This window comes from Pyxicephalus adspersus, chromosome Z, assembly GCF_032062135.1.
Source record: "Pyxicephalus adspersus chromosome Z, UCB_Pads_2.0, whole genome shotgun sequence".
Lineage (NCBI taxonomy): Eukaryota > Metazoa > Chordata > Amphibia > Anura > Pyxicephalidae > Pyxicephalus > Pyxicephalus adspersus.
The window spans coordinates 16,547,247-16,561,105 of NC_092871.1; the positions used below are offsets into that span (position 1 = coordinate 16,547,247).

Below are 13,859 nucleotides of genomic sequence, written 5' to 3' on the forward strand. Positions count from 1 at the left end.
TAACACTTGAGAGATCTACTGTAATAGAAACCTGTGCTGAAAGATGAAGGTTGGAATATGACATGAAATATGATATATAAATGTATATTGTTCCAAGAATGCTTGCTCAACATGACAGCCAGGCAACTAGCATTTTCCAAAAAAGAGATCAGCCAAAACAATTCTCTTGATAGCGGTTTTTAAAAATACATTAAACTATTGAAATCATTTATATATTTTTATTTCATGCAGCTAAAAGCCGTAACCTGATTGCTATGAGTTACCGCACATCATTACACTTTGCTAATTAAATTTACGAAGCGGTTAAGGTCATCACGTGAAGCGACATAACCCATAGCAAATGAGCATCTTCACTTCTCATTAGTTCAGCAGGATCAAAGCGGTGATTGTCATCTGATAGCCTTTGAGTTGCCTAATTTTGCTGTTTTAAATAGACCCGACAGACTTTTCATTTCATTTAACTTCTATCTCTCCCGCAGGACCTTTCCTAATGAATTCGTCCTCTCCCCATAAATTACCCATAATCACCATTTTCACTTCTCTGCCATGGCAGATTTTAAGCTTCTGTTCTCTTTGCACTTACAGCTGTGTCTTTACCCCCCCTCCTCTTTTTTTTTTTTTTTTTTCCCCCCCCCCCCCCCCAGTTTGGCTGGTTCTAACCTAGCTATCACCAATCACCGAGCAGAGGAGGGGTATGCCAAGAGAGGCTGTCAGTATCTGCTTTGGTCTGTGCAAGTGCCATCTCTCCACACAGAGAGAGGGGAGTACAGCACAACCTCTCTCTCTCCCCCTTCAAACCACACGGATTACTGTTCGGTCAACGACACAAGCCGGCCAACCACGGGGACCATCCTGTAGCGGAGAGGACGGTACCTAGAGCATCATGGCCGAAGGAGGAGAGAGCGAAGACGAAATCCAATTCCTCAGGACGGTAAGTGCAAATAAGCACTCTCTCCTTTTTACGGATTCATACCGGGGAAGAGGAAACCGGTATGACTTTATTCTGTTTGGACACTTTCCTATTTTCCTTGGCCTGTTTTGCACAAAAGAGTTACATTGTATCTATATATTTTTTGAAGTTGATATCTTTAGAATTGGAGAGGTTAACTGAGCAAAGGAAGGTGATACGGCTTATCCAGGGGACGGGCACCTGTTGGAAGCGCATCACTGCCTGTGACAGCCTGTAGAGCCATTGGGGGTGTTGAGTCTCCGGAGAATGTGTGATTGACAGGGACTGAAAGGGAAGCATAGCTGGGGTGTGAGGCTCCAAAACTACTTTAAGGAACAGGGGTCGCGAGGAGGGGGGGGGTTAAGTGTCGTGTAGCACTCAGAGAGTTAAATATCACAGCATGACCAGCTGGCTTTGACATCTACTTAAAATTACTAAGGACACTTTTTTTTTTGATTGCTAACTTATAGGTCTATATATCTATTTATGCAGATATTTCCATGATGAATACAAATAGTATCATTTACAATGAAGATCAAACAATTTTATTAAATTAAAACTATTTACAAAACAAATTAGTTGATGGTAAAATATAAAAATGTTCTTTTTTTTTTTTTTTTAAATTGCCTCCCCAGAATGCTGTTTCTTTTACCTTTAGAAAGTCTTTTGAGTTGTTAACCATTTTTAGTACATTTATTGTTAACCCATTCACACCTGATTGTTAAAAGATTACTCGCATCTGTTTAAAAACAGATCATTATAAAAAAGAAAGTGTTTGATCTTCTGACTACAGATACAAGTTGAATATAAATTGCCTGTTTTTTGTTAGGGAGTTTATTTGTGGCACTTTCAGACCTGTGGTGTGAAATCACGCGGTTGGCACCTCTTGGGCACATGGTTAAACTGATGCTGTGTGCCAGGGAGCAACAAACCGCACCGCAGGTAACCAGATTTAGATGCCATGGTGCAAATCTTCAAACAAGAACGGTGTTGCCAGAAGCAACATGTGTTTTTTTTTTTTTTTTTTTTTTTTTGAGCTGTGCCCTAGCCACGTGCAAAAAAAATTGTTCCTAAACAATTCAGTGTTGGGATTGTGGTTGAACCCAGAAAAAAAATGTGGCTCACTGTGGGTCTGAAATGGGCTTTGCTGTAATTGGTACATTAGATTAAAAGTTGACTTCCACATTATGTTGCTCCCATTCTGATATAGGCCCACATACTGTGTACCATCTGTGATCTACGCTCTCTTGTCTCACCATGGAACTTTATATTAAAAAACTTCTATAGAAAAGTTAGTGACAATAGTCTGCTGGGTTCACACTTTTTTATATGCGTTATGTAGTAATTCACATTTTTATTACTTTGTTGGCTTCTGTAAAGTTGAAGTTATTGGAGTGACTGGTTAACATTTACTGGAAATGCAATAAATGGGTTTCAAACGTTGCCATCAATAGGGCACACACAGGCACAGTTGTGAACTAGACTAAAATAAATAAAAAACTAAATTATGTAAAACTAGCAGGTTAAGACACAAAAGTGTGAATAGGGCTTTAGTCGTTAAAATATTTTTTTTTTTTTTTTTTTTTTGATTTACTTAAAAAAAAATACTCTGAACCATACACATTGTAAGGTGACTTATTTTTTGTATATATGTTGGATTTCTGGAACTGGACTATTCTTCCTGATTATTTCCAATGACCATAGAACCTAATGAGTGCTGTACACACAGCTCTGTTCATTTCTACGGAGAAGGGAGAATGAGTGAGTGGCACTCCGCTGTGTCGTCCTCTATAGGAAAGCACAGTAGTTGATCCACCAGGGTGGATTGGTGAATGATGTCAGCCGACAGCTGTACATGGGCTACATTTTTGCCCAAGACTACATAGATAATTTATCTCAAACAATAACCTAGTATGCAATCATAGCCTTAAGTCCTCCACCTTATTTTACATTTCAATCTCTCACCCAATAAAACCACATAATATAGACTACAGTAATACAAAGAGGAATGTGTAAAGTATAATAACCTATAGGAATCTGTCCTGACTTTACTGTAGCAAGAGACAGACACCTTATCCTGGCTTTATAAATTGCTGTTGTAACACTTTATACTGTTTGGAAAATTGATCCTCTTAAGCTTAGAGATCAAGCAGGCGGGGTGCCAATATGAAGGCTGTTACAGTACTGAAGAAATATGGTATGGGGTCCTATGGGCCCCATTAGTAGGTTGTTTTGGAAGGGGAGGGTGTGAAATGTTTGATTGAGATATATATATATATATATATATATATATATATATATAATGTGGAGCTTGCAGTTGCAGTAAATTTCTGTATTAGCTTATATCGAATGCTCAGCACGGTGACAGATGTCTAATTTTTATTTCTTTTTGAGTATTAAAGATGTCAAATCAACTTAACAGTACCATCCAAACAATGTTCATTTTTGGTTGGAGAATAACATCATACATGGTCTTTGATATCTTTGAGCGTTCAATTGAATAAATGTCTGATTTTTTTTTTTTAATATCTGTCTGCATGACCTCATTACAGCACAGTATTTTCCTCTGAGACCTTTTGGAACTTTTTTGGATAACAAATACTATGCGTGTGCTTGAAGATATGGGGGTGGATATATATGAGAGGTATATTGAATATTCATAAGCTTGGGTTATCGTGCATTCCAGAACCTTCTGGCTTTCATCATTTACACAATGTCCCACCTTCTCTGTGGTACAATTAGAACTTGTTCTGTCATTCACAAATTGTAAGATGAGGCTGTACGTACTGGAAGTGAATGGCCTGGTTTATGCTTGGTGTCATCTGCAGTGCTACATCTAAAGTCTTTACTTGGGACTTTCATATGATTAGTATTTGGAGTAATACATATATGTTGCTGTTCTAGCAACATTGAGAATAGAGGGAAAAAGATGGTTCTTTTTTTTCCCCCTGCATTCAGTACGCCATTAATTGTGCCAACAAGTAATATCAAATATTTTAAGGTGAGGGTCAGACTCGTGGTGGAAAAAAAGTGTTGGCTGGCACCTTGCCAGCCATTAGGTGGCCTGCACTTCAGCGCTGATTCTGAAGGAAGCAACATTTTCAGATTTGACACCCCATTTATTCTCTATCGGGCTGCTGTCCGATGACACTACATGTAGCATCTCCCCAAAGCAGCGGCATAAAGATGCGCCAACGGCACTACAACCTCACCATCAGTCTAAACATTGACTAAACCTTGCCTCTATCTTGGTACCTCTTCTTATAATATAAAGTTCTGCTTCATGCTGACAAGAAAGAAAAATAGGTTTTCACCTCTTTCATCCTGGTGATATGTACACATGAATATTTGTCTCAGTCAGGGAAAATTAGAGAAGTTTTCTGTTGACTTATGAGCCTTGGGCATCACATAGGAGTTGGATTTGGTACTTTTAGAAGGTTCAGCTTTAACCACAAAAGGGAAACATAGTACACTTGTATATGTCTCTGTGTTATAATTTAGTATTATGATAGCACAGAAGGTAAAGGTTGACTTTCTCTCTTTGAATCACTGGGGATGCAGTATTTTACCTATTACTGACTCTACCATGCCATGGTACTGACTCTACCATGCCATGGTACTGACTCTACCATGCCATGGTTACTGACTCTACCATGGTAGAGGCAGGACTTTGCTTCCTCATGTTGGAGCCTCCAGCAAGGAGACCAATGAGCAGCACGGAAGATTCATCACCACAACTGACTCCAAATTTCCCTTGACTGACAGTCATTAGCAACAGTGCCTACTACAAATATAAAAGCAGTAGGTACAGAAGAGCCAATTACATTCCAGGAAAATGCAATGCACTAATATATTTAAGAAGGAATTCTGAACAGAAGGTTACCCGTATTATGTCAAATCTTTACTTAAAATGTATAAGTGGTAAAGTATTAGAGATCCCACAGTTGAAATGCTTGTTCTAAAGAATGCTGATTGCCTGAATGTAGGGCTGATCTTTTGGTTTTAGTAGTATCAGTCACAGCCACCTGACACATGCATACAGACATGTGTTATGTCACCATTATCTGAACAGCTGAGTTGTATTTTCATTCTGGGTTAGAGAATCATGAAGTATTAGGCTGGGTACACGTGCAATATTTGTCGAAAACGAACGATTAACGACCAATCAATGATTATTCACGATTATTTTGAAAGATTGTATTGTGCACACTTCTGTACATGCTGAAACGATACGATTGTTCAAATATAATCCACCAATAATGTACACACCGTAGGTACGATCGTTTGAACGATGCAGGAAGTGACGTATACAGGAGAAAGTGTATCACAGAACAATCCACAATCACTGAACGACTGTTCCAATAATAGATAGCGAACGATCGTCACCCAATCAGATCTGTCGGGACAGTCATTCATTTCCAGTGACATTCCTTGTTCAGCGGTGTTGTTGGCCTGTCGTTCTGCACTTTTTTTGTTAACAGTTATGAGATGATCTGCCGTTAGTCGTTCATTTCCAACGATAATTATTGCACGTGTGTACGTAGCCTTAGACTGAGAGTCGGGACACCGACCAGGAACGCAGTATTTTTTTTTGACACAGAAAAGAAATGGCATCTTACAAAATCTTTTAACATAAGTCATGCTTCAGTATGGTATCTACTCCACAAGGAAAGATATTAATAATATTAATAATAATAAACAGTATATAGTGCTAATATATTACTGTAGATTAATAAGGAATATATACATGTATTATCTGTCATTTTATCCAGGGAGGCTTTAACTACTGCTCATGCTTAATAAAGTTACGTTATTGTGTCATTGTATTCTGTAGGCTAAAGTAAGCATTGCACATGGAATTAACAGCAGGGAATGTGAAATAAAAAGAAAACATTCCTAGAAAAAAAAGGCAGAAGAGTCATACAAGATCCTAAAATTGAGCCACTAGCAATTTTTTTTCTGACTTCAATTTCGCCTTTAAATATCATGTAAAGTATAGATAAACATAGTCGCTGCCATTATTGACCTCTCCATCTAAAATAGTGTGGCTTGACCAGGTATAGCTCTGCAGGAATGCTTATTGGGACTTCAAACAGTTAATTTACTTTCTCGATTTACATTTATGATTTTAAAGCCTGTGAATTGGTGGCATTAAAGCCAATGGGCCTGATTTTATTAATGCTCTTCAAGGCTGGAGAAAATACTTTCATCAGTGAACCTGGGTGATCAGGCAAGCCTGAAATGGATCTGCTCCAGGATTGAAAACATTTGATAACAAATACCAAATGACTTTTAAGAAATCAATTCCAATTTTTTTTTTAAATGCCTTGTCATTTTAAAAGCCCCGCCAAAAAAAAAAAAAAATATTAATGCAACATGGCAACCAGGAGCTGCTCTGTACGTTGCTGGTGTGTGAAAAGCCCCCAGATATGTGACTGGCTCACTGAAATCTACATATAATAAAGCAAAAATAACATTTTTAGCCCTACCTAAGGGTTAACTACTTTTATAGGCATCCAGACACTGCAAGTTTTGTCATTAGAACACTGAAGGTGCACCAGGTGGTTATTAAAAACCAGACCCTACCATTCAGGAATCAGTTTGGAAAGGACATGGTGAAACAAACAGCTTTTCCTAGGAACAATAACAGGTAGGAAATTGCAACAAATTTACTGAAATCCTTTCAGTGTACATAGATCACCCAGAGGGGATTGTTTTTTCTCAACAAAAGTGGCAATGAGGCAGCAGGTGGACTGGGCATTCACAAAAGCCTGCCATGTAAAATGGCATTTTCCTTTGATTTAAATTTAGGTATGTCACCTAGTGAACAATGCCTCTGAAAATGTATTTATTACTCAAGATAGGACATTTGCAATGCAATCTTTTCAATTTACAAGACTTCACGTTTGCTCTTTTTGCACATGTGCCCACCAGCATGAATATAGAGAATTGCTGGTGTATACATTTTAAACGCTATTAGTCTAGCAATAAATTTTACTCTCCCTGGAAAGTTACAGTGTTACTATACTGCTCCAGAGATTTGCAATGGATGTTTTAATTGCTATGGGCAACGCAATCTTTTTACAAGTAACCTTTTATAATGAGGTCCTCTGACACATGTGCTATATCAGAATTGCTGCCCTCCCAGAAGGATTGTCTAATGATGAAAAATGTAATAAAGGAATGCTGGAGCCCAAAGCAACCAAAACTTTCACTATGATAGAATGAAAAGAGGGGACCATTATTGGTATAAACAAAAGTTTAGCGAAGGCACAAGAATGGTTTAAAAGTGATGCCATTCAGGGGCAACCTATATAAAATTCAGAAATGCAGAAAGCTTCTTCATTTGTTTCTTAATACCTGAAAAAGTTTATTGCAAAATTTTAATTAATTAAAAAAAAATACTTGTGATTTTGAATAGCCCTTGTCCATGCAGAAATTGTGCCCAGTGATTCCAGGGCTGTCTTGTTTCCCTCTTCTTTATGGGGCTTGCCGTTCTGTCCTACGGCTCCATTTTCTTTTTTCCAGGTTCTTCCTTGCATCACCCATTCTTGCATTGTGCAGGCGTCAAATGGGGTGACATGTCTTCATTAAAAAAAAAGAGACCTCCACGAAAAGAAAAATAGCCATCCTTTTACATATTTTTGAAAATGTGAAGATAGGACCGCTTTAGTTGGCTGTAATATTTTGACAACAGTTTTTTGTCATGTGTGTTTGTGTATAAATAAATATATATAAAGTATCTGTACAGAATAGAAGAATTGACATTTACTTTTAACCTACAACCAGTATTATATTTCATACTAGCCAGTGTTGTAATGTACAGTATATATTCATTCAACAGCCATCATTTTTGTGATTAAAAAAATAGATTTTAATAGATGGGCATTTGATCAAAAGGCAATCATTTCAATCAAAAAAATAAAAATAAATAAATATATATAATATATATATATATATATATATATATATATATATATATATATATATATATATATATATGATCTTTCTGCTATGAGCCCGGCTGGAAACAATGGCATATATCATCTATTGTATGCAGTCTATGTGCCCTGGTGGTATAGAATCAGGCCCAGGTCCAGATAGATATTCATGCCAGGCCCCTGTTTACAATCCATCGTGCTGTCAGCAGAAGAGGAGATGTTTTCACCTGATCTATAAAAAGACAGAGTTGAAGCCTGAGAGAAAAGGAGTGAAGATGTGGCCTAAATTATTTTCAGCACATAGAACAAGGAGCCTCTTTAGGATCTGTTGTAGATCTGTGTCTATACAGAACACGTGTCCTCTGTAAAACCTAAACTCATTGATTCCAAACCTGGATCATCCTCCTATATCTCCATACATGTAGATGCAATCTGATAGTTACAATTACTTTCCTCACAATGCTAAGTTACTTTTAGTTGGAACAAATAAAGTAAATATAAATGCAGGAAAACAATCTTTTTGGGCCATATAGAAGTCAAATCTCAAATGTAATAGTTTAAAATACATGTTGGGAAGCAAATCCCTAAAGCTATCTGCAGACTTAAATTTCTGTTGTTGAAAACTATCTTTCCTGATCAATATTAGCAGGACTTGCACTTTACACACCATGCTATTTGTTTTTAAGGAGAAGGTAGGGAAAAGGGGGAGACCCTGCAGGGAGCAAATAGGAAATGGCAGAGGTGCAAGTTACCAGAGCTCCTGTTTATTTGTTAAAAGTTGTAAGCTACACACACACACTAGATTTCCTGTTGCTGGAAACAATCTTTGATTACTCACTGGAAACAAAGGAGTGCTGTACACACAATGTTGTTAAGCTTCATAGAGAGGGAGGGGTAAGACCCAGCAGGGAGCACCCTGATGCATTCTCCCCCATAGGAAATTACAATGGTCTGTTCATCGTATAGTGATCTAATACAGTGGGACTGCTATACAGATGCTAGATTTTTGCCTGAGGAAACTGTATTTTTTATTTTTGGCCTTATTAAAACTCTTCAGAGAAGATAGACTATTATGGGAAACTTGGGCAACCCTGGAATAGATTTTTTAAAAAACATTTGCTATTAGTTGGTAAATGTTTTCAATCCTGGACTAGATCAACTACAGATTTGCTAATTCCCCCATGATAATTTATCTTCCCCAGCACTTTAATAAATTGGGTAATAATAATAATAAATTGGGTGCATTATAGCCAGGATTTTTTTCACTTAATATTCGGTTCACCTTTTCACTCGACAGATGGAGCCCTTTTCTCTGTTTCACATAGTAACTTAGCTAGTCTTAGTTGTTATTGAGCTCTATAAAATTGAAAATCTTAGAGCTATTGAGCTCTATGAAATATATAAAATATATTTTATAGAGCTCAATAGCTGAAGCTTAGTTTACATTAAACAAATTGTGTTCCTACCTCATCTCCCTCTCTGCTTGGCTGTTATAAATTAGTCCATACCAAGCCTCAATGGGAGCAAGACAGCTTGAAATCAAACAGCTTCCGTCAAAAACTCATAGGGCTCTATTTGACATTCCCTCAGACATTCTCTGGCGGTGATCAGTTAATTGAAACTCATGGACCTGGAAGATTCCCCTAAGGGATCAGATTCCCTGTTTGAGCCCATAAAGTTTTATGAATCCATTTTTTTGGTGCATCCTGCATTATTATACAGTTTGTATATAAAGAAGGATATCCCAGATGCTTCCCCACCTCCTAAATTGTAAGCTCTTCTGGTCAGGGTCTTTTCCTCCTCCTGTGTTATTCCTCTTGTCATTTGCAACCCCTATTTATTGTACAGTGCTACTTAATATGTTGATGCTTTATAAATACTGTTTTTAATAATATTTGTTATTCACTAAAAAATAAAATGTATTAGATCTATATAAATGTGATTTGCAATTGGAAAAACAATTGACACATATATATCTGTTGCTGCCAATTCTCCCTGTTGTAGAAGGTAACTACTAGCAATAATTCCACATTTATTAACTGATTTATTTATATGTATCTATCTGATATTCTTATTTCTTGAAATGTAAGGTTTCTATGGCTTGCTGCACATGCCTATTGCTCTTTGCATTGAATATTTACAAAGTACAATGCAGATTTATTATATAAGACTTTGGGGGGGGGGGGAATTGGAAGTGTCATCCAATCAGAATCCTGTTTTTAAGACAAAATGGAGTTACTGTGTTACACCTGGGGGACTTCTTCCCCATTCGGTCAGTATTGCAATACCGTACCGTAGTATTGCATTTCCTTATTGATAATGGAGAAAAACAAGGGAGGAATGCTGGTCATGTGAGAGTCTGGGATGCGTAAAGGTTACCATGGCAACATCTTAGAACGTAACATTGGCCCTCAGCTGCGGGGAACTGGAGACAATATTTGATTATTAGATCTCATGTCTGCTCTCCAGACTTGGCCTTTATTTTATTTATTATTATTATTTATTTAATTTTGGATGAAACACAATACCTGCATAGTACTATGACATTTAAACTGATATATTCATATATCGGTGTACGTGTGTATACATAAATATACATATGTATATTAATTTTGCAAATTTATATATTGCAGACCAGTAGAATACACCTTTTGGTAAATTCCTTTGTTTTTTTTCTAATGTGCTTGCAGAAGCTTTTGAGGTATGCGTAGTGCGCATGTACAAAGCTAAATGGTGAATGTTGAACACTTTTTAGCTCAAAGTATGTAGGAAAATGAAGCACCCCCATTTGACTATGAAAAATTAATACGAGGATGAATGAAGATGTTATTCACAGACTTCATTGGTATTCTGGTTGTCATTTTAACCCCTTTTACAGCCAGCACCTTTGCAAGCAGGAAAATTCACCTATTCACCCATAATGATTTAATGAGACTTCTAATGTCTCCTCTACTGAAGCTGGATAATTACAGACTGTGCTCCGGCCAAGGTTTGTTAGCTGAACCTGGAAGTGCTCAGAGCTCAGAGCTGAAGTTCATACTTCACAGGGGGAGATAAGCGAGCTGATGTTTGCTATACTCCCGCTACTCTTCACCTCTCATGAACACTCCGGAGAGACAAGCAAGCCAGCGACACAAGCCAGCTGTAAACTTGTACTACTTATCCAGGAGTGGAATGGTTCCAAGTGCTATGACAGCTATAGGCTATTCACTAATAGAGCAACCAATATCTATGCAGCTACAGAAGCACTAAGAGACAACCCTACTATGATTTCTCTGCAGTTCAAGCCTTAGTATCCTTTAAAGTGGTGGACATAGCAAAATGTTGGTGCCCGTGCAGAATGACTGGTGGCCCCTGTTGGCTAAGGATGATCCCAGGGTCCTTGTGCAGTGGCATACTTTGCACCTCCCCGTGTCTGCCCCTGTCTATTAAAGTGCCTAACCAATAGTTCTGCAGGTTCCTTAAATACAGAGGGCACCATCTTTTTGGTATGGGTACCCTACATCACATTTGTATTGTGTGACCAGAATTCTGCTCTAGTATTGCTCAATTACCAAAATAAATGTAAAGGCTAGGTACTCTGATTGTAACTGGTTGCACATTTGCTTTTTATATTAAACACTATGTAGGAAGGTTTACACATTCTGGATCCTTTGGATATCACTGATTGTTTTGTATTCTTTCCTATCCTCATGCATTTTCATTGACATTTGCTTGAAAGAGTGCTTGTCATGAAGGTGGGAATACCTTCTTTAAAGCACCCAAGTCCTGGCTCATTAATCATCCTTAGTACTTGTCATCCTGTCAGACTGGAAGATCTTCATGCCAAAAATATAAAAGCAGCGTGCTGATGGTAGGGTTCCTCTGACACCCATATCAAGATGATGTAGACGTCACCATATCTGTGATGAATTTTTACATTTTAATCATCATGAATCACAGTTTCAGTAACAAGTATTATGGACAGATGAAAACTTTTGTGTAGGGGGTGTGGAGGGTTACAAAAAAACTTTCCTGTATTGTAAATACATTTAAGTGGGAATGTAGCAAGCGGTAACGGCATGTTCCTACAAGTGTTACAATTACACGTTTACATGCATTATTAAAAATGTCCATCACATGTTTATCTGCTGCTTTGCCATGAATTCCCAATGCCCCCCAAACACCTTCCTAGCAAGCTTTAGCTCCACATGTGCCAAGGCATTGTAATGTCCCACCTTGTTTAGCTTTTGGCTGTTCTGGCTTTTGAGAGTGAAACATGATTTATTTGTTTGGGTAGTCTATTCATTTGAGAATTTGTTTGCATTTTGGAAAAAAAGGCATCAGAAAACTTGGTGTTAAGGAGTCCTAACTATCTAACATTCAAGATTCAATCAATTATCTGATGGTTTTGGCTAACACCTGCTTGCAATGGGGTATTCCACTTTGCATAGCTTCAGTGCCTCTTTCCATTTTTTTTGGATGTGTGTTGTTTAATTTATTTTAATATATCTTGCTAGGCTGTCAGTTTATATCGCTGTAATATTGAAGAATATTGAAGATATTATGGACCCTTCTTTGCATTTGCATTAGCTTTGCATTTTTATATACACACTTTTGGCCAAAATGTATTTTGTTAGCAGTTACTTGCCATTCATGTGAAAAAAAAATACGTAGATGGTGATGTTTCTGTTTTTTTTTTTTTTTGTCTCTACTAACAAGCCAGTAATCTACATTTAACAGAATTGCAACTTCTGCTTTGGTTTGTATTCCGATGGGGCAGATACTTTCTAAAACTTGCTTTGTCAGCAGTAAATTTATTACTATATTTAGACCCCGGGGTAGACCTAGAGAGGAGCAAAGTGTGCTGCTGCATGAAGGTCCTGGACTAAAGGCAGCAGAGGCCCACTGTTGGCTATGTCTGCCACTGTTTAGGCTTTAACATGGTTTGGGGCATCACAAAGTTTCTGCAGGATCAGTTAGAATTTTTCATGTAAGGCCAGGACAAGGGTAATATAATAAGTAAATGTAACACAGGTTTTTCTTACCTCTTATTTACCTTTACAGACAGTTAAAGTATTCCTCATATAGTATCCCCAATGCAATGCCTTCATCTACTTTTTATTTCTCTAGAAGAACTATTCTATCTATGAGCATCATACATAATCACCATCTACTTTCTAGACTGGGATGCTGCCATAATGATGACACAGTCATGTAAATCCCGATGCCTTTGAAGATCTTGGCTGTATTCACAATAGTCTATCACTGATTAGTGCTGGCTGCAGCTTTTCACCTTGTGACTTGCTACAGAATTACCATGTGAAAGTCTGATGATTAGGTGAGAGAAGACGTCACTCTACACTCTGCAAATTCACCTGACTCAAGTTTAGGATTTAGTTTAGAAAATGAGTTTTCAGAGACAGACAATTTGTAGCAAGAACAGGTGCCAGTGAAACAATATGACAGCAGACAGAAGTGGATCAGAATCAGTTAAAGTGAGAGCAGTGGGAGAGGGCCACAGCTGCATAATTAAAAAGCAAGGCCAAACAAAAGTTAAAACAACTCTAACCAAATCCATTTGGAGTAAAGAATATCTCAGTAGAGCTGAATCTGTAGGGGGAAACTAGGGGGTTAGAATACCCAGGGGGTCAGGGGCAACTGGAGTAAGAATTCCATTAAGGAGGCAGACTGCAAACTCATGCATTGGTCAAAAGAGGGTGGAAGAAATATTCATGGTCACCAGACAGGTACATTTGGACATGATGTAATTGTGTAGTATATGGGTAAAAGGAGATTTCTTGGGGAAGGGAGATTTCCAAGCTTTATCTCTAGATTGTTTAGCAGCTGTGAGTATAAGTTTTGAGATGGAATTGATTTACTGTAAGAGAGTCAAGTTTGTAGTTGATGAGGGCTATGACTGGGTCCCTAATGATCGGTTGGTTCAGTATTGAGGCCAAAAGATGATACAATTTGGTCCAAAAAGAGGA

The 13,859-nt window shown here is 37.7% G+C and overlaps 1 protein-coding gene across 5 annotated transcripts in view; it reads left to right on the forward strand.

The window, feature by feature from the left end:
• The first annotated feature begins 751 nt into the window (after window positions 1-751).
• RYR1 (ryanodine receptor 1) overlaps window positions 752-13,859 on the forward strand; it is a 125,277-nt gene continuing 112,169 nt past the window's right edge. For all 5 annotated transcript variants that reach the window (XM_072429323.1, XM_072429326.1, XM_072429327.1 and 2 more), the window contains exon 1: window positions 752-931. In XM_072429323.1, the coding sequence (XP_072285424.1) occupies window positions 884-931 (48 nt within the window). In that variant the 5' untranslated portion in view covers window positions 752-883. The remainder of the gene's footprint in view (window positions 932-13,859) is intronic.